This window comes from Loxodonta africana, chromosome 10, assembly GCF_030014295.1.
Source record: "Loxodonta africana isolate mLoxAfr1 chromosome 10, mLoxAfr1.hap2, whole genome shotgun sequence".
NCBI lineage: Eukaryota > Metazoa > Chordata > Mammalia > Proboscidea > Elephantidae > Loxodonta > Loxodonta africana.
Window position 1 is genome coordinate 15,258,786 of NC_087351.1, and position 20,044 is coordinate 15,278,829.

General features: G+C 55.9%; 2 protein-coding genes across 4 annotated transcripts; one reads left to right on the top strand and one right to left on the bottom strand.

The window, feature by feature from the left end:
• The first annotated feature begins 2,007 nt into the window (after positions 1-2,007).
• CCDC9B (coiled-coil domain containing 9B) lies at positions 2,008-13,017 on the top strand. Of its 3 annotated transcripts, XM_064292192.1 has the most exons (11): positions 2,008-3,665; positions 4,496-4,609; positions 4,916-5,023; positions 5,509-5,661; positions 5,790-5,915; positions 6,601-6,788; positions 7,098-7,153; positions 7,699-7,752; positions 7,837-7,936; positions 8,496-8,538; positions 8,613-13,017. In XM_064292192.1, exons 1-11 carry the CDS (start codon positions 3,654-3,656, stop codon positions 9,150-9,152), a joined length of 1,494 nt encoding a protein of 497 aa, XP_064148262.1. In that variant the 5' UTR covers positions 2,008-3,653; the 3' UTR covers positions 9,153-13,017. The 3 variants fall into 3 exon arrangements, with proteins under 3 accessions (XP_064148262.1, XP_064148261.1, XP_064148263.1); XM_064292191.1 differs by lacking the exon at positions 2,008-3,665 and having other exon boundaries at positions 3,903-4,609; XM_064292193.1 differs by lacking the exon at positions 2,008-3,665 and having other exon boundaries at positions 4,534-4,609; positions 4,846-5,023.
• A 4,060-nt stretch (positions 13,018-17,077) lies between these two features.
• On the bottom strand, positions 17,078-19,768 carry INAFM2 (InaF motif containing 2). The gene has a single exon (XM_023558653.2). It carries the CDS (start codon positions 19,716-19,718, stop codon positions 19,260-19,262), a length of 459 nt encoding a protein of 152 aa, XP_023414421.1. The 5' UTR covers positions 19,719-19,768; the 3' UTR covers positions 17,078-19,259.
• Positions 19,769-20,044: the final 276 nt, after the last annotated feature.

The window sequence follows — 20,044 nt, forward strand, 5'->3', positions numbered from 1 at the left end:
GGGTCTCCCCCACCAGGTCACAAACAGTCCCCATAACCTATGTGTTCCAGCCCCAGCAGGCTAATGGGAGACAGCCTTTGGAGCCCTTTAAAGGACACTGTGGAGGATATAGGGTTGCTATGACCTGAATCAACTCGAGGGCAATGAGTTTGATTTTGGTTTGGTGGAGGGAGGGTCTGTCCACTTGGACAGTGGCTACCACGGAGTTACCTGAGGCAAGCAGAGAACTATTCTGAACCTTACTCTGAAAGACACACTGTTCCAGGTGTGACATCAACCATGTTATTTCATCTACTCAGAGTCCTGGTGATGTAGGTACACCCTCATTTTATAACTGAGGGCCTGAGAGAGAAAGAATTTAACTAAAGCCACAGTCAGGGAGGGGCTAAGTTCATCTGGAATCCACTAGCCCACACTGTCTCATGTCACCGCGAGACTGAGGAGAAGGCCCAGGACTAATCTTTTATTGATCAGCCATCAGCAGGGGCAGCCGGTCAGGAAACAGTGAATAAAGTCTGAGAAGTCACCCCCGCCATGGGTGGAGCCTCGCCAGGTCTGTGCTCTCCGCGTGTGGTCCACAGAGTAGGACCTCCCTTCCCAGAGTGGGGGACCCCCAGACTCGCTGCCACCTCGTCCTCTGGGTTGGCTCCGGGTCTGCGTACTACAGACCAAGAATACGGTTCACCCACGGGGTGGGGCTACCTACCAGCAGAGCTGGCAGCCGGCCAGGGAGGGTTGGGAACTAGCCAGGGAAGAGATGTGACCAGCCCGTGCCCCTAGGTGTTGGGACAATCGGCCCATCCCTGGGCTAGGAGGGAGAGGGAGGTCACAGAGTGAAGTATCAGCACAAACAGCGCTGGCGGGGCAGCCTTGAAAAGGGCACTGGACCCGGTGTCAGCCCCGCTGCTAACAGGCTGTAGGCCCTAGGCAGACGGTGCCGCCTCTCTAGGCCTGTTTCCTCATCAATAAAACAAGGCCTGTACCACCGGGTGGTTCTCTAGAACTGGCGGAGTTGGGAGGAGGGGGTTCCAGAGACCTGGGGGAGAGGAGCTGGGAGCAAAAGGAGAGGAAAAGGGGAATTCACCCCGCTCCTCCGCGCCCAATAGCCAGGTGCTCGTAACTTGACTGCCCCCTGGTGGTGGGAAGGAATAATCGCGCGTGGCCTCAAAGGGGAGCGTCAAGCCTGTCATCCCCCTGCCACCCGGGGACTTCTCCCCAAGGCGGGGCGGGAACATTTTAGGGTCCTTCCCCATCCACCACCTTCCTTAGGGCTGCATGCATTCCGGGCAGAGGTAAAGGGAGGCACAGCCTATGCACAGGATACTGCAGTTACACACAGGATAACATGGGCTCTCCACTCATATTCATTCTGCAAGCGCCGATGGAGGGCACTGTGCCAGGCACTGGGGATCCAGAGGCACTTGGCACACCATTCCTGCCCTCAGAGAGCCTCTTCCGAATGGGGGAGCAGCCAGGCAAACCACAGGCCCTGGAGAGAGTGGGAGAACGCTGGGGGTGCTCCAAGGTGCTAGTGTTGTGTGAGTTAACACTGGGGAAGGACTCAGTCAGCAGCTGTGAGCCCTGCCCTGGCTGGTGGTTTGTCCTAGACACGTGGGCCTCCAGCCTGTTGGGCTGGGAGGTTTTTGCCTCTAGATCAGGGGACTCTCGCCATACAGGCCCTTCCAGAAGAGCTGGGTCACCCTGCCTACAGATTGGCCGGATTTTTACCTGGGCCTGCTGCTCCACCTGTTCCTCCTGCCGTTCTCTGCCCACTCTGCCTGGGAACAGGGGCCGGGGGGTGGCAGACCTTACCTTACTCGCGTGGCCTCCTCTGTCTACGCTGCTACTCTCCAGACTGGGTCTGGGGTCCTGGGTTCTAAAGAGGGTAGGGAACATAAGGTCTTGGCTGCCATCTCCCCCCACTCCCAGGCCAGTGCGTTGTGGGCCCCCAGCCCAACAACATGGTGGGGGGTAAGTGATGGGAAGCTTGACCACCACCCAGCCAGGGCCCTGCCCCGCCCTTCTGAGGCTGGGCTGCAGCTCAGCAGCCCACGTGGGGTCTGGGAGAAGAGGGTGAGAGAATGAGGGAGAGTGTGTGTGTGTGTGTGTGTGTGTGTGCCCGCGCACACACACACGCAGGAGGCCCAGCGCGAGGAGCCTAGTGCGTCACTGTCGCTGGGAAAGTAGACGCGTCTGACTCAGTGGGAACATCCGGCAGGAGGGGAAGATGAGATCGCAGTGGCATTTCCAAGCAGGATGGGAACTCCGGGGCGCCGCAGACCGGGTGTGGGGTCAGGGGTGCTGTGTGAAGGCCTGGACAGGAAAGGGGCTAAGTATGGTGTGGAGGGCGGTGGAAGGGGCAGTTCCAGGGAAGCCGTTCCAGGCTAGACCTCCGGCTGGCTGGGCTGGGCTGGGCTGGGCTGGGAAGGAGAGAGAGGGCAGCTGGGCTATCTGCCCTGGAAAGAGAAAGGGACAAGTGTGGCCTGGGTTTAGGGAAACTGAGGCCCAGTCTGTTAGGATGTGGGGAATGCAGGGGCTTCTGAGCTCACCACGTGGCCTGGGAGTTGGGTCCCTGTAACTACTGAAGAAGGCCTCCTAACACAGAGGGACCACCCCTGCCTGCACAGCCCTCAAGATCCAAGCCTCAGAGGTCCCCCTGGGAGCGGGGTGGGAGATGCTGCCAGGTGAGCTGCCTCTCTGGGCAAAGACCAGCCTCAGCTCCATGGGGGAGATTTGGGAAGAGTCTTTCCCAAGTAGGGCCCCTTCCTTTCTTGGGGTCAGAGAAAAGGCAGGGGTCCCAGGGGAAGGCAGCAGGTGGGCCAAGTCCAGAGAGTCTGAAAGGACCAGCCCTGGAGAACAAGGCTGGCGGGGGGTGGGGGGCCTGGAGTTCTGGAGTCTGAGAGGGGAAGGCTGTTGGCCAGCTTGGAGCTGGGATGTCAAAGGCCCTAGAGGAAGACCCAGCTTCCTGTACCAAAGGGCTAGAAACCCAAACAGCTGAGCCTCTCAGGCATGGCTGTACTTTAAAAACCAGAGAGGACAATGTTCAGCCTAAAGGAATGAATGACTAATGGTGTTATTTTAGGTATGTGGTATTATTTGGTGACCTAGGAGGGTGAACTTCTTGATCCCCTTGAATTACTTAAACCACACAGGACAGCCGAGGTATGTTTGGGGAGGGGACTCTCAGACCACGGGGCTGGATGGGCTCGGCTATGTCCTGTAGGCCTTTCTCTACTAGATGGGAGGGACACTGGCCTCCAGTGGCTGCCCATCTGTCTGCTGGGGCCTGAGCCTCAGGTGACCACAGGGCCTGGGTAGCCAGGGCCTCCTTTGTGGGCCTGGCCCACCAGGGAGAAGCTCTGACGGTGTGTCTGGGGATGCTGGAACAGGGCAGGGAGAGGTGCTGGGCAGGGCAAGCTGGCCACCAGTGCCCTGGTCCTTGCCCTCCCAGAGTGGATGGGTGGGGGCGGTGACCGAGGCGTTCCTGGCTGGGAGCCCAGAGGCGTCTTTTGTAATCACAACATGATCTCGTGTGCTGAGCAGTGAAGCCGGCAGGGAGAGGCCGGCAGAGGCCTGGCTCCAGGGCTCCGGCTTGCCTCCTGCCCTGGCTCCCTCGGGGCTGCTCTGGAATTCTCTCGGTGCCTGCTGCCGCCATGCACTTGGCTGTGAGTGGCACCTTGCCTTGGCGGGGGGCTTCTTGGGGCTGGGGTGGGGGTGGCTGGGATACCAGGCTGCCACACTCTGAGGGCGGCTGTGGACAGCTGGGCCTGGGAGGAGGAGGGCTGTGCCTAGGCAGACAGGGAGGGGGCTGGGAAGGGGTGCTGGCTACAAGAGACCCTGCAGCCAGGTGGGGAGGGACCTGGGAATCTTGCTCCAGAGGAACGGCCTGCCCAGGGTGGCTCCCCAGCTGGGCCTGCCTAACGAGGCGGACTCGCTGGGACTGTCACGGCCTGGAGAGGCTGGGCTTATGGGAGCGGTGCCTGCCCAGGGCGGGTCCAGGCCTGGGGAGTGGGGTCCAGGGCCTGGGAGTGCAGAATGCAGCAGGGGTCTCTCTTTTTTCTGTGGTTCTGGGCCTGGAAGAGAGAGAGCCCCCCCTCGACCTCTTGAATCCCCTGGCAGCTTCCCAGTCACGCAGGTTCTGCTGCCAAAGCCATTTATAACTCCCATTCCAGGCTCCGCCTGGCAGGAGAGCTCCCTGGAGAGCTGGGGGGAGGGGTACCCCACTGCTGGGAGCTTCAGGCCTGGGTCCAAGGAGGCCTGTGACCTGAGTCCCCAAGAGGTAGAGGGACAGCAGACAGGCCTAGTTGGGGAGGGGTCTTGGGGCCTTCCATGTGCACTCCCAGAGTAACCCTCGTCCCTCCTGTGTGACCACAGCCCAGGGTCTGGGGTCTGCTCCCTGGGTGTGAGAATACGGTTAGGTAGGTGAATGAGAAAGTTAGGGAGCTGGCAAGGAGTGGGCCTAGCAGCCAGGAGCTCGGGCCCCCTCCCTCCGCAGGGACCTCCTGGGGCCGAGTCCCCATTGAGCAGGCAGGAGGAAAAGGACGCGGAGCTGGACCGGAGGATAGTTGCCCTGCGCAAGAAGAACCAGGCCTTGCTACGCAGGTACCAGGTGAGGGCGCCATGGTGGGCCGGGAGGACGGACATGGCTGCCACTGTCCTGCTGACCTGAAGACCCCGCATGGCGAGCTCTCCCAGCATCCAAGCTTGCATCAGGCTCCGGAACGTGTCTGGGCCTGGGGCCAGGGTTCGGGTGGGTGTGGTCCTCTCGGTGGTGTGGCCGCAGGTCTGGGGACTGTGATGAGGTGCCTCTGCTCCCTGGTGTCCCACTGGTGTCTCTCCGTGTAGGCCTGTCGGCGTCTGTATCTCTGTGCATCTGGGGGGCCATGGCCTGTGCTGACCCCGGGCCCTCCCACAGGAGATCCAGGAAGACCGGCGGCAGGCAGAGCAGGGGGGCATGGCTGTGAGCACACTGCAGCCCCTCCAACCTGACAGCCTCACTGTCACCATCAGCCACGTTCCCGGCGTAAGCCTTACCCCAGGAGACAGGGCTAGGCGGCAAGGGTTGGTGGCCCAGCCCTTGTTGGGGTGGGGGGGTAACTCTTCTCCTCCCACCTACAGTTCTGGGATGTACCCACGAGCTCCCACAGCCCAGACCACTGCTGCCACCAAATAGAAGCCTCCTTATCCCTTTTCCAGCCCCACAGTCCAACACCATTGCTCCTGAACCCAAAACTCCTGGGACTAAAAACCCTACAGGAAGTGGGGGATAGCTGAATGCCAGGAACAGTGTCTGAGGGACAAAGCCCCACTGTCCGAGTGCCCTGGATTTCCCAGCTCGGAGATGACGGGCCACTGTGGTATCTTGGGTCCCGGTGGCCCTAGGCCCTGGATAACCTAATGCCATTGGCATGTGAGAGTGGCGGGAGTCAGCTTCTCCGAGGGCATTCCAGAGAGGGCCAGGGCTCCCAGCACCCAGCTCCTGCCCAGCTCTGCCTATGTGGCCTGCAGGAGAAGCGAGTGGTCAGCAGGAACTGGGCAAGGAGCGGCCTCGGGCCCTGTGCAGCCAGTGCGATGCTCGAGGAGGAGGACGAGGACCATGCTGCTGCCTTCTGCCTGGGGGAGCGGGTGGAGCTGGCTGTGACCATGGAAAACAAGGCTGAGGTGAGTGTGTGTGTGTGTGTGAATGTGTGTGCGCAAGTGTGTGTGTGCGCGAGTGTGTGTAGGGGGGGCGGGGAAGCCAGCCACCAGGAGGGCAGACTAGTCTTCCCTGGCTCTCTTATCTCCCTCAGGCCAAGAGGATTGTAAGTGAAAAGCCCACGAGAGCAAGGAACCAGGGGGCAGACGAGTCACCTGGAGGGGCCTTTGGAAGGAGCCCCCCAACACAGATCGCTGCCAGCTCAGACACTGCACGGAAGGTACGTCTTTAAGGGAGGACAGGGACATGAAAGTGGGGGTCCTCATTTGGGGGAGGCAGAGATGCTGAGTCAGGTATGTCCCTATCTGAGGGAATATGGCCCAGGCAGCATCTCCAAGAATTCCCACTCATCCTTCCTTCCTCTGGCCAGTCTCCACTTTGGGTGGCCTTGCAGAAGCCGCAGTAAGAGATAGGGTAAGCCAGGGATGTGATCCAGCCCTGTGTCCTACCCAGCCCAGCTGGATCTGAAGCCCTGGCCCCTTCCTGGACCACTGTGTGTGGAGGTGGGAGTGGGGTGGTGTGGGTAGGGCTGGCCATGTGCCAGGTGTGACCTCTAGGTGGCAGCAGCCCCTAGTCCTTTCTCTTTCTATGGCTCACAGCCTCTGGGTGTCCCTCCCACTCCGTAACAACCTTGTGGGATAGGTACTATTATTATCTCCATTTTGCAGATGTGGAAATGATACACAGAGAGGTTAAGGAACTTGAGGAAAAACACACAGCTGATAAGTGGATGGAAACCATGCCCACGCAAACACAGCATGTTAGAGATGGAACAGACCGAATTTTCAGATGGGGAAGTCGAAGTCCTGAGAGGGGTAGGGGTTGATAGCAGCTCTAGGTCTCCGTTCCAAGCCCAGTGGTCTTTCTGCTTCTCTTCCATGGTGCTGAGAGCCTTCTCCTCACAGGGTGCTCGGGAGCCCCGGGTCCCAGGCCTAGCTCCCTGGCGGCCAGCAGGGGCGCTCCCAGAGGTGGTCTGGGACTATGACCAGTGGAAGCAGGAGCGGGAGCAGATCGACCTGGCCCGCCTCGCCCGGCACAGAGACCCACAGGGTGACTGGCGCCGCCCGTGGGACCTGGACAAGGCCAAGCCCATGTGGGTGGTGGGGCCGGGCAGCTTGCTGGGCTGATACACGTGGGGACCTGGGGGGTAGGGCTAACTGTGGGCGCTGCTTGAGGGCTGGTGGGACCTTCCCCAGGGTGGTGCAGCTCTACTTTAGCCCCCGACTGGACCCTGGGCTCAGGGGACCATCTGGGTGCTGGGTCTCCTGTCTCTTTTGGGGCAACCATCTCCCTGCTGCCTTCTGCTCTTGGGCTGGGGTGTATGGCAGTGTCGGTGGGGTCCTGCTGCAGTCTCTGTCCTCCCTCCACCCGGCAGCCTGACTCCCTCTCCCTGTCTACACAGGCCGAAGGACTCCAGCAACCCCAGGGAAGAGGGCTCAGCCAGGGGGGGCAAGAGGGGTGAGTCAACGGCTACCTCATCCTGCTCCTTGGCTCTTTTTCACCTCTCACCCCCCTCTTTCTCTGCCTCTTGGTTTCCCAGTTATTTTCAGATCTGGAAGGAATCACTGAAGAACGTCTTCTCACTTGGTACTGGGGAGGGCACCACGACCTCCCTCCCCTCCTCCAAACCCACAGCTCTTGCCCCAGGTTCTGACTCCAGAAGGTCACAAGAGGAGGCGCAAGTCAAAGTCTGACCTGGAGTCCTTCAGGAGAGTTGGCCCCTCCTGGGTGGGAGTCCTGCATTTGCTGCCCCTGCCTGCCTGCCAGAACAGGGCTCTATGCATTGCTGTTCCCTGTATTTTATGCTGAGAGGAAGCTGGGGCTGGAGAGATGTGGTCACTTGTCAGAGTCACCCAGCACAGGACCCAGCTCTCAAGACCTCCCAGGCAGGGGTCTTTTCAGGAGGCAGAAAACCCACAACTGGACCAAGAGGACTAACACCTTCCTGGTCCTAGGGGAGCCTTCGTGACCCACCCTATCCCCATTTCCTTTGCCTGCCTTAGGTGCCAGGGGCCACCGGAAGCTGCAGCCTCCACCACTGCCCCCTGATGGGAAAGGTGAGTTGGGGGAGGAGGAGGAGCAGGATAGAGCCAGGCTGTGATGGCTTTCTTCTCCTTGACTTGGTGGGCCATCTCTCACAGGTGGTACCACTCGGGGTGGGCAACATGGCAGACCCTCCATGGCACCGGCCACAGGAAGCAAAGCCCGGGGGAAGGAACGGCTGACTGGCAGGGCCCGCAGGTAACAGGTGGCAGGGGGCAGAATCAAGGGGGGCATCTGGGGCTCCTGATTTCCTGGATCTCCCCTGCCCCTGGGAGGGCAGGACCAGTGCAGGTCCAGGTGCCTGCTCTGGCCCCTGGGGCCTCTACCACCTGGCTGACTGCTGCCTGGCAGCAGGTTAATGAGATGCTGGGAAAGGCCACCAGCAGCACTCAGAGCCTGGTGCCCAGGGAGGCTGGCGGTAATTACAGCAGTTACCTGCCCCGGGGGAAGTCAGTCTTGCCTTTCCCAGGCAGTGCAGGCAGGGACACGTCTGGTGTCCCCACAGAACTCAAGGTGCTGCAGGCTTGGCCATAAACAGCAGCTGGGGACCTGGGATGGGGCCAGAGGAAGTGGTTGGATTTTTGGAACATGGTCAGGCTGGCGGGGGGAGCATCCTGGAGTCTCATTCCAGCTCTGTTCCCTCCTGAGACCTTTGGGCTTTAGCTTCTCCCTGGAGAACATGGCCATCGGCTCTGGAGGGGGCGACTGAAGTGGGAATGGGTAGGAGGAGGGCCTGCCCTGTGTTGTGTTTCTACAGGTGGGATATGAAGGAAGACAAGGAGGAGCCAGAGAGTCAGGAGGTGGGTACTTGGGCCCAGGATGGGGTGGGCTGGGACAGCCTGAATCACCAGCCACAGGCGATCTGTTGTTTCAGGGAAGCCAAAGCACCAGAAAGACTCCACCTGAGGAGGGACATGGACAGAAGCAGAGCGGGATGGAGCCGGCTGGGCTGGAGAATGTCTCTACCACCAGCCCAGCTCTGGCATCCCCAGAGGGGCCAACGGGGGAGTCAGGGGCTTTGGCAGCCAATTTGGCCCCTGGATCTCCACAACAGACTGACTTGGCTCCCCTTGACCTCTCTCTAGGAGGGACCAGAAGCTCTGGGCCTGAGGAAAGCATGTGTGTGCTCAGTCCAGGGCCTGGGGCCCAGGAAAACCCCGTGTCCTGGCCAGATGGTTCAGAGCAGCCTCTGGGATGGACCGATCACCAAGCCGAACCAAAAGTCCAGACTCGCTCTGAGCTGCAGAGAGGAGCAGGGCCCCTACAGCTCAGAGAAGATGGGTCTGGCAAAGTGGGGGCCCAGCAGGGCCTGGCACCGAGAAGCAGACCCCTGAGAGGAACCGGCCAAAGGGCAAGAGGCACAGGAGGTGTGAGGAGCAGGACAGGGGGTCCTGGGCCTGCAGGGAGATGCTGAGCACAGCTCCTGGCAGCTGGGGAGCCGGGACGGGAGAGGAGGCGGGAAGAGATCAGTTGAGAGTCTTCTGTGTGATGAGCATCTGGCTGCTGGAGGCTTGCCCCAGGCTGGCCGAGCAGTTTGGCAAACTCTCTGGCAGAGCGATGTGATGAGGGCAGAGCTGTCTCCTTCCCCGTGTCTCACCCACACTTCCCTGTGCACACGGGTTTTCACATGCAGGGCTCCAGCCCTGCTGTATTCCCTTGGTCAGCCCTGTCCTGGCCTACTGCTGCCCAGGCCACAAGGCTACCCCGCCATGGTGGGGGGACAAGGCTTGGAAGCCCTTGGCACCTTGCTCCTTATCATCCCCAGAGGCCTGGGCTCTTGCCCCAGCTACCAGCTTCAGGTTCCTCAGGTTCAGGCAGCCTCAGCAGCTGGCATGGCCAGTGAAGGCCTGGGCCCTTTCCCACACCCTGCCTTGAACCCAGGTAACTCATAGACTGTCAGAACCAGGGGAATCTCAGTAATCGCCTGCCCAGCCTTCTCCCTTTCCTGAAGAGGGGCTGAGGCCCATAGAGGGGAAGGCCACACAACTGGCAGGGGCTGAGCTGGAAATAGAAAAGTAGAATTAGATCTTCTCTGGGAAGCGCATGGTTTCTGGAAAGGCCTCCTCCCTGAACTGGGATGGTATGGGGTGGGGGCCTCCTCTCACCACTGGATGGGAAGAGCTCACCACTAGGAACCCTTGCAGGTCAGACGTCAGTGTACCCAGGGTCACTTCCTGCCCACTCCCACTTCCTCTCCCCCCACCACCTCCCCTAGCCGTGACCAGGCTAATGCACAGACTCAGACAGGGACTCAGGAGACAGAGAAACAGAGACTCCATCTAAGTATGACAACAGGACTTGTCTCTCCCAGTTCGGCTCCATTCCTGCCCTCCCCTGGGGCCCACGTCTGGTGAATTATCCAGACTCCGCACAAGCTGTGGCTTCCTCTCAATTCAACAAACATTTCCTGAGCACCCACTACGAGTAATCTGGCCAGTGGGCGCTGGTGACTTTGCCAACAAGAGGGAGGGAAGAAACCCAGTAATCCGGCATATCCAGGCTGACAGCTGGAGCTGAATGGCCTTCTTGGCTGAGGTGCCTAGCAGGGGCTGGGGCAGGATGGTGTCAGGCCCCAAAGGGAATGGCCCCACTTCTGCTTGGCAAAGGCCGGTGTGCCTCTTTCTTGTGATGTGTGCTCTTTGCTCTTGAACCCTGGTTTGGATGCCACAAGTGGTCCCCTCCGTCCCCTCCTTAGTGGCTCTGCATGGTAGTTCCTCTCTGCTCAGGGTCTTGGGCTCACTTCCTCTCTGAGGGCTTCGGGGAGTATCTGCATGATCCCCAGAATTTCTCCACTGTTCAAAGTGAGGCCTAACCTGTGGTGTCCCACCGCCTCCATACAGGAGGCATAGGGATCAGGTATCTCTTCAACAGATCAGACCATTGGGGCGCGGGGGCTTCTCAGACTTTAATGTTCAGATTAATGCAAATTCTAAGTCAGGAAGTCTGGAGTGGGCCTAAGAATCTGCATTCCTAATAGCTGATGCCTACGCTGCTGGTACCAGACTACACTTTTTGAGTAGTATATGGATATATATATACACACACACACACACACATACATATATATATACACATATATATATATATATATGGAGGGTTGGGGGGCTAAGACTGACTCTAGGTTCTAAGGGCTGGTGTCTGGATGTGTGGAGGATGGGGTGACAGCTGTCCATGCTGGGTAAGGGTGGGTGGGAAGTGGAGGCTCCTGGGGAAGATAATTTAGAGGGCAATGAGTGGGTGTTGCCACCTTCCCGTGGTGGGGAGTAAGAAAGCTGGTTGGGAATGGGATGGGGTGAAGGAGAGGGATAGAGATCGCAGGGGTTGATGGGAGGAATTTGAGCTCGGGGAACACCCTATGCAGGTGGGAGGAGGACCCCTGTAAGACAGGCTGGGCCAGGGTGAAAGACTCTAGGCTCAAGTTTTCCTCTTGCCTTCCAGTCACACGTATGTGGCTTTGGAGGGCGCCACAGGCCCTGAAGCCTGTGACTCCCAAAGGATGGTGCCGAGGTAGAGCAGAGCCCTTGAATTTGGATGTCTCCACGAGCTCTTCTGATCAAGAATTTGAATTACAAGATCCACACACTGCTCCCAAACCCCCAGTGCTGCCAACTGTATACAGCTGTGCCTTCTTTAAACACTAGATGCATGTCTGCCTATGGGATGGGGGATGTAAAAATCGGCCGAGCTCTGGTTCAGCCGTCACAACGGGATTTACAGAGGCGGGAAAGCTGGGCAGAAGGGCTCTGGACAAACAGGGCTTCTCTCCCCGGGGGTAGCATCCAGAAGGATGTTGGGAGAAAGGATGTCCTGCGAGTCGCTAGGGGTTGCATAGTATGGAGACTGGGCACAGGGCATTCTCACTGTAGGAAGATTGTAGTGCAAGGCAAATAACACAACTTTCCTCAATAAAGGGGAGGTCTACCTTGGGGTAAAGGGAGTCAGAGCTATGGTGCCACCCCTCCTGCTCTCTGATGGAGCCTGCTATGGAGTAGACACCCACCCCCACCCCTGGGCATCATGAAAGGCTAGCTGTATCTCTTTCTGGCTCCTTTGTTCAAAGGCTTGGCTGAGTTCTCCTCTGGCTGCCCTTCTCTTCCATCAACACACAAGACTCAAAGGGGGGCAGCTAGCTCTTCCCTACACAAGGCTATCAGAAACCCTGGCACAGAGCTGGAGGGACTGAGAGAGGAGAGGACACTAGTAAGGAGGCAGCAGAGAGATGACAGCTTCACCTGCAGCTGTAAAGTGAGGAGGGCGGAAGAGGCCCACTTTCCTTTGGCAGCAGGGCAATGCAGGAGGGGGTGTTTTGTGGACAGGCAACATGGTAGAGTGGAAGCAGCACAGGCTGGAATCCCAGACTGGGTCTGAATCCTAGGTCTGCCATCTGCTAGCTGGGTGACCTTGGTCAATTTTAACCTCTATAAGCCTCAGCTTCCTTATCTGCAAAATGGAGCTAGTAATACCTACCTTCAAGGTCGAGAAAATTAGAGATAAGAGAATCCAAAATGTACCCGGCACACACAGTAGGCATTCTATTAACAGTAGCCAGCATATAAAGGATACTCAGTGAATAAATGAAGTAGCTATTTGGTGTGATCTCTGTCTACTTTGTTTTCTATCTTCTCTTAGCCTCGCCTTCACTAGGGGGTCGATATGCTCTCAGGGAAACAGGGATGGCTTGTAACGTTAGTCCAGCCCTCCAGGACAGTTAGCTTCTTTTAATCCCTCTAGGTGGTCATCTAGTTATAAGCCTCACAAAGGGATTCTGCTTTCATAGGGAGGGTCCCCTGCCCTCAGCCACCAGCTCTATGACAAGGATGTCTTCAGCACTTGCCTCTAACTTCACATACTGGCTCTTAAACAGCTCAGAGCGGTTCCTCTTCTGTCTACATCAGTAGTGATCTTATGAAATCCCACCACAATGCTTGATTCTTCTTTTCCCCAGAAACAAATCCCCTTATGGAGTTTGCTCCACGCCTCCCAGAGTTGAGTTTTGTCACCCAAAGGGGCACCATGACTCTATTTCCTTATGGTCAAGGAACGACTGGGAATCACTGGAAGCAGGGAAAAGTGCCCAGCTATCTAACAAGGCACAAATTTAGAGGGTTTAACCACCAATCAGCTCCAACCCCAACCCTGGCCTCAGGGACAAGAGTAATAGGAAAAGATGGCACTAGCCCCCAAAAGAACAAAGGAAATGGCAAAAATTCCCATATGGTCCTTTTTATTTTGGGGACTAAGCCATGGGCTCAAAGGGAATAAAAGAACCTAACGACACCACTTCCCTTTTGCCTTTAGAGTCATTTATCAGTGTCCACAGACCCAGCCACAGCATCTTTCTGAGCAAGGGTTATCAGGGTTTATGAGGAAGGCCTGACACAGGGTGACTACAGCCTTACTGAGGGGGCAGAACTTGAGGCCGGGAAAGGGAATGAGGGGAGCCAGCATAAAGCACCGACTGGGGCTGCTTTCTCTCAAAGAGTCTGCCAGCCTGACGTCACAGCCCCTCATTAACCATCCACTTGACGCTGGGGAAGTGAAATAGTGCAGACCTGGCACCAGAAAGAACGAACGTGGCACCCACTGCTCCTTTTAAGGGCTGTCTCGAGGAGCAGCAGGCCAGGGCAGGAGGTGAGGAAGACACACCCGCACCTTTGCGGGCGAGGGAAGGGAGACTCCTGCAGACCTGCCTCCTTCTTAACACTCTCCAAGGCAAGTTCTGTGCAACTGTGAAAAAGCACTATCAGTGTATGCTTTTTCCCTCTTCTTGTAAACTCTGGGGACAGTGTTTCCTGTCCTCCAATAGGACAGCTGACTTCAACCAAGAAAAAGGGCTGAAAGTCACTTTGAGAACCATCTGTCACAACAGAGGTACCCTAACCCTCAGTTACAGAATCAGACAGAACGGCCTGGCCAGTAGTTCTCAAACTTCAGTATGCACCAGAATCACCTGGGGGGCTGGTTAACATAAAACACTGGGCTCCCCCCCCCAGAAGTTCACATTCAGCAGGTATAAGGGGCTGCAGACTTTGCATTTCCAACAAGTTGGCGGGTGAAGTTGACGCTCTGGTCTGAGCACTTGTATGTTTATCCCTGGGCCCCTCCCCTTCCCATTTCTTTCCACGCCTGTATTACCTTGTGTGTATACACTGTGCTTTTATTCCCCAGATCTCAAAGCCCTGTTGCATCTATTACCTCCCTTTGCTCTCGTAAACTCCCATTTGGTTGGGAAGAAACAGGTCAAAGGCTTTAACCAATGACATTGTTGAGTCCCCAGGTTTCCTATTGCCCAGTTCAGGGTCCTCTCCCAAGAGCACCCTGCCTCCCCACCCACGTCCTCACAGTGCTGTGAGCTGCCCGTAGCCCAGAGACGGGCTGCTGTGACCTGACTCTGCCCAGACCACCACAGAGAACTGAAAGGCCAGGTGGCCTCCAGGACACGGGTGGGGGGGCACTTCAACTACTAACTCTGAACACTGAGGTAGCAGGGAGCGCTAATTAATGTCATTGAATTGTACACGTAAAAAATGTTGAAATGACAAATGTTGCCTTACACACATATTCACCACAACAAAAAAAAAAGGCAGGGCCGGGGGTATAATTTCAAAGGAAATCAACATAATTGGTGTTTTGGACAAGTTGGTCTTGGGATTTTCGAGGCTCAGCTGGCACACTGTGGGCACTAAACATTTATTGAATTAATGGTAGTGATTTATGAAACTATTCCCAAGGAAAGTTAGAATCTTATTGCTATTTCACTGATAAGCTAGTGTAAAAACAGATTACTGAAGATAATAAAAGAGGGCGGAACAGGGAAAACTCTTGTGCACCATGTTCCTTGGGGGTAAGAATTGTGTGATCATGTTCTGGTCCTTGAGAAGTAGCTTAACACGTTTATAGATGCGAAGAGGGCACAGCGAGGCCAGTTTGGCTGGAGTGCTCCCTACTGACAAGGCGAGCCGTGTCAAGTTTGGATATACAGTTTTAAAAAAAAAAAAAGTTTTTGTTTTAAATTAGCTACTGGAGGGAACAAAAAGCATAAGACAATTGGCATTAGAAAGCCATTGGCTATGTCAGCAAGTGAAAAAAATGTGACCAAAAAACTGCTGAGAGAGCTGGCACTTTTAGAGCTCAACATTAGGTCATAAGGCCAGGACAGAGGAGACAATGAATGGGTCAAGCACCATATGCTGTCTTCATGTTGCGCCACAAGGAATACAGCTGGGGGTTTCTGGCACCTGGAAAGAATGGGAAGCCCAAGCCCATCGTGGAAATAAAGAAACTGAGGCCAAGAGAGGTCAATACAGCTGTGATTTGCAGGGGTCTCTTTAGCGACCCATCCCTTCAATGAATTTATGGGCTGTGGATGTAGACACACAGGTGGATTATGACTGTGACACCACAATGACACCAGGGCCAATTCCATCCAACATGGTCAACCAGGCGATCAACACTTAGCACCTATTCCTATGTGCTAGGTGCTGCGCTGAACACTGGTCTTGAGAGACTGGCAAAGCCATGGTGGTCCCTCCCTCCACTGCAGGGAGACCAAACTGAAAATAAAAGTACAGCTGTAGCCCTTTTGGTACTGAACTGCAATTCCAGAAATACCTCTATACTCTGCAGAGGGGAAGAGAGGACAACTATTAGCCCTTTTAAATATCTGTGGTTGCCCTAAACTCAGGCATGACCTTTCAGTTCTCCTTGAAGAAACATGTAGAAACAAGTAGATGCTCTCCACTCAGCATTTCAAAACGAGATATAAACACTCAACTAAAGAACATACTACCTTAGAATTCTCCAGTTAAAACTGAAAAACAAGGGAGAGAGAGAAGCTTCCAAAGCCATGGTCTCATACCACGGAGATTATCTAAAGCTGTAAGAAGAAAATGATTCCTAGTGCTTAACACTTCAGAAAAATACTTCTTCCCACCTCAGCATCAGTGGGGGAAAGAAACGATACCAACACAAACTCAGTCAAAATGGTTTAACAAATCCCCTGACTCTCCAAAACCTCACCTTAAAAGAGGCTTATCTCTTCCTTCAAATTCAGGCTGTCAGAGAATAAAAGCACACAGTAACTCTAATATAAGCAAACACCTAGAAACGGTCCGGGTAGTCCCCGTGCAAAGCAGTTTAAGGGAAGTAATCCCGCCCCCCTCCCCCTCCACTTTGCACAGACCTCTCCTTTCTGGCTCCAAACCTGATCAACAATTTCGCAGCTAATTTCTAACCCTTGAAAAGAAACCATTCCAACCACTGTTCCTGGGCCAACTGGGCCCTGTTCTGGTGGCACAGACCCTTCTAAACAGCCACAGGCTTCTGCTGTGTGCACTGCTGTGTGCTCAGTGCGAGAAGCCTCAGCAGCCACACGGTGCAGAAAGGAGGGGCTGACTCAAGGAACCTCGTAACTCACTCTTTTCACTCCCCTTTGGCTCTGCCTTACCAAGCCCTCTCACAGAAAGCCACTGTGTGGGCTGGAGAGGAAAATAAAAGAAGGGCGGACTTTTTCCATGCTTCCCTGCAGACTACAGGGTGATGTGAAAGCACAGTAGCGATCTGCCAGCAGCTCTGGTGAACTGCAGGCCTCGGGGGGCCCACCGGCACCGGCTTCTCACTCCAGATTTGTACTGGGCAGCATTGTCTAATCATGAGCTCAGCTCAATTGCTTACCATGTATTTTGCGGCATAACTAATCCCTTATGCTTGTGCTTTTCACCCACATGTCTTTTCTTGTTTGCTTTTTTAGGGTAAGAAAAAGCTTCACCTTTGAAGCAACCTACACCTTCTCCCAGCCATTTGGCTCTCTGGTCTCCACTGCTGTGGGTGCCGCTCTGCCCAAACCACCGCAGACGCACAGGCTCAACTTTTCTGTTTTTTGCGCTTTTTGAAATATCCAGGAGCCAAGGGCTTAAGGGTGAGAATAGCAGTGCTATGACGCAGCTTAGCCTTACCTCAGCTCTCAGCCAGCTAAATGTTTGCAATACATCTTAATATTCTCGCTTACTGGTTCCTTAGCCTCGTCAGCTAGGCATCTGCTCACAGTCCCCGTAAGGCAGAACTTTTTTTCAACCTTTTTAAGGTTGGCAAAAGGTGGCTGAGCCAGCTGTCGCTACGCTTCAGACCCCATGACTGCTTCCCCACAAAGAAGGATTCGGGCCACCCTTCACTAACCAATTCAGCCACGCCATCAGGCAGCGAGAGCCTCAGGGCAATTCTTTTGCCTTCCAGACCTACATCCACCGCCACCCCTCTACCACATCTCAATCCACTTACTCCTGCAGCCTCTCCACCCTCCCCAAATACGGAAAGAGAAATGATCACTTCCACAGGCTTAGGCAGAGTTCTTAGGGTGTATTTTTGTTCACCTGAAAAATAAAACTTTTAAAAAATATACAGGACTTTTTGAATACAGGAATATCTTAAATGGCTGAATTATAAATAATGTCTCTGGTCATATTCACAGCTACAGCTGCCGCTAATGTCCAATTCCAGTGAAGGCTTTAGAGAGTTGGGAGGCCAGCAGCTGGACCTAAAGTGATCTCTCCAGGTGCTCTGATCCATCCCAAAGTGGATTGAAACAGTCCAGAATGCTGGGGTCAGGGTGGGGACAGGGGATCGAACTCCCAGATGTTCTTCTGCAAGGTCAAAGGATTCTTGAAATAAGAGAGCAATTTATAAATTATTAAAATATAGGACTAAAAATTCACACAGTAAATATAAATTACAGGCTATTGTTGAAGTTATAAAGGTGGCATTTCATGTTTCCTCCCCTATTCCCCCACCAAAATTTTAAAAAGACCTCATAGGCTTTCTAACGACTGAAGTCCAAGTCAGCTGCTAAGAAATCTTCTCCAGCCAAGAGACCTTGGGGGTGCTACCAGCCAGCCTGCAGGCTACGACAGCTCAGTTGCTATTATGAAGCCACAACAGGACATGGCTTAAAGCAAGGCTGTTGTCCTGTAAACGTGGATCAGAGCTAACTAAGGTGTAGGTCAGAAAACTGGAGAGACAAACCGTTTCAGAATTCGGGTGGATATTTTTTTTTAAGTGCCTCATTTCCCAAAAAGGAAATACTAAGGGGTTCGATATCTTGTCACTACCCACCCTCAAATGTCTAAAAGCAAGTGGCAGAAGGAAATGGAATCCCAACTGTGGTAGTAGAATTCTTGCTGCCCCAGAGCTGTCATTTCCCTTTATGCTTCTCATCTCCTAAAAGTATAGGTTGCATATAAGCAGAGCTTATCAGTAGAGGTAAAGGTGAGACAATTAAACCTTATGGCGGGTCTGGTGACTGGCTTTCAAAGATATTTGTACTTAAGCACAATCCTGAGTTTGAAGCCCACCTTCCAGCCCTTTGATTCCAGAGTACAACTCAAAACCCAACATCTGTGACCAAAGCTCTGGTTTCACGACAGATTCCATCCCAAACTCAGGGCTGCGTTGTTGCTACAGGCTTAGGAAAGAGGGATGGCAAGGCTGACTATTGGAACAAGACAAAATTTGAGGAGCAGTAAGACAAAACAAAAACAAACCACTTGCCGGTCACTCTGCTTACAAAAGCTTGCTCTTCCTAAACGAACTCTGTGAGGGAAAGGCCAAGGCCTGAAGCACACAGGCATTGCTCTTTCCCTTCCTTCTTCCCTGACCCTAATCCAGATACTTAGGGATACAATGGGAAGCCTCTGTTGACACACCAGGGTGGGAAGCAGAGGGGATCCCGACATCCCTCACCCTCCTAAACTGCTTCTGCTTCTCTAAGGTTTTCCATTGTCATGTCACCAAGTCTAAGAATGGTTATACCCTTTTGTTTAAGGACATCATAAATCTTTCAGACATAGGATGTTGGAAGAGAGAGAAAAGAGTGGGTGATGAAAAAAGCCGTTTGTGCCCTTCTGTCTAGCTGCACTTTGGGGGCCAGCCAACAGCCCTTGCTTGACCCCATCAGTTACTAGCTACCCAGGGTGTGAGAGATACATACAGTTCTATGTAATTTTAGGTTCTAGCGCGTATGTCAACAACTATATACACGGATCTACAAATTAAATGCATCTGTGGCCACTGCAACTAGGTTGACGTACCTGAGCTCCACTACTTTTGATGCCCTTCTCCTGGTGAGAGCTTGGCTTACTTTAAAAAAAAGCTCCTATAGCTGTCTCCTTCCCCTGAGTCTTGGGGGAAAACCCGAGTCACCCCTGCACGTAGGAAACACAAGAGCAAGCGGCGCAGAAGGGTTTGGTGCTGGGGTCTCCCCACCCCTCCCCACCATCCCCTTTATGGCTCAGGGCCCTGGCGCACCACGATCCTGGGAAGACCAAGCCCGGGGCCTCGGTGAGCCCGTGGTCCCTTGGCTTTCGATCAGGCTGCGGGCCACCCGCCCCCGGGGCGAGCTGGCGATCTCTGGGGTAGAAGTTCACTCCCATGGGGGCCACTCCCGCGGGCTCCCCGCTCCGTCCCGCTGCAAAGTCCTGCCTCTGGGTTTGGGGAGGATGGTTCCCGGCCGCCCTCTGCGCGGGGAGGTTCAGCGACTCCCGGGCGCCGCTGCCGCTTCCTCCTCGTCCTCGTCCGGTCCCTGCGGCCGCTCGAGCGGCCCGGTCGGGGGGCTGTCGGCGGGGGGCTCCGGAGGCGCGGGCTGCGCCGCCTGCAGCGGGGGCGCGTCGCGCGGCGCCTCGCGGCGGGACGACCCCGTGGCGTTGGGCCCCGGCGCCGCCCCCGAAGTCCCGTACGGGCTGGTGGCGTTGGAGCCGCCGGGGGGCGGGCCGGCGGCTCCCCCTGAGGTCCCGGCGCCCACCGGCTGCCAGATGAGGCTGTAGTAGACGGCGAGCACGATGGCGGCCAGCGACACGGAGAGCACGTAGGCGAACACGGTGGCGAGCCGGACCCACTTCTTGTTGGTCTTGGCCGCCATCTTCGCCTTCTTGTCCCCGGTGTAGGTGGCCGGCTTGCCCCGCTCGGCCGGGGCCGCGTCGCGCTCCTTCATCGGGGGGCCCCGGGCTTTGCCCCGGTGCTCCACGGCCCCGGCTGGAGGGGGCCTGGCGGCCTGCGAGGACTGGGCAGGGGGCGGCCCGGCGCCCTCGGCTCCCGGCGGCTCCGCGCTCCGCCGCCGCTCCTCACGCCGCCCTCCCGCAGCCCGCCACCGCGTCGCTGCCGCCGCCGCCGCCGGGGCCTGAACCAGTCACCGCCGCCAGCGCCGCCGCCGCCGCCGGCCCGTCAGCTGCTTCCGCGCTACCGCCACAGCCACAGCCGCCACAGCCGCCCGGCTCCGCGTCCCCATCCGCTGCCGCCGCGCTCCGCCGCCGCCTGCCC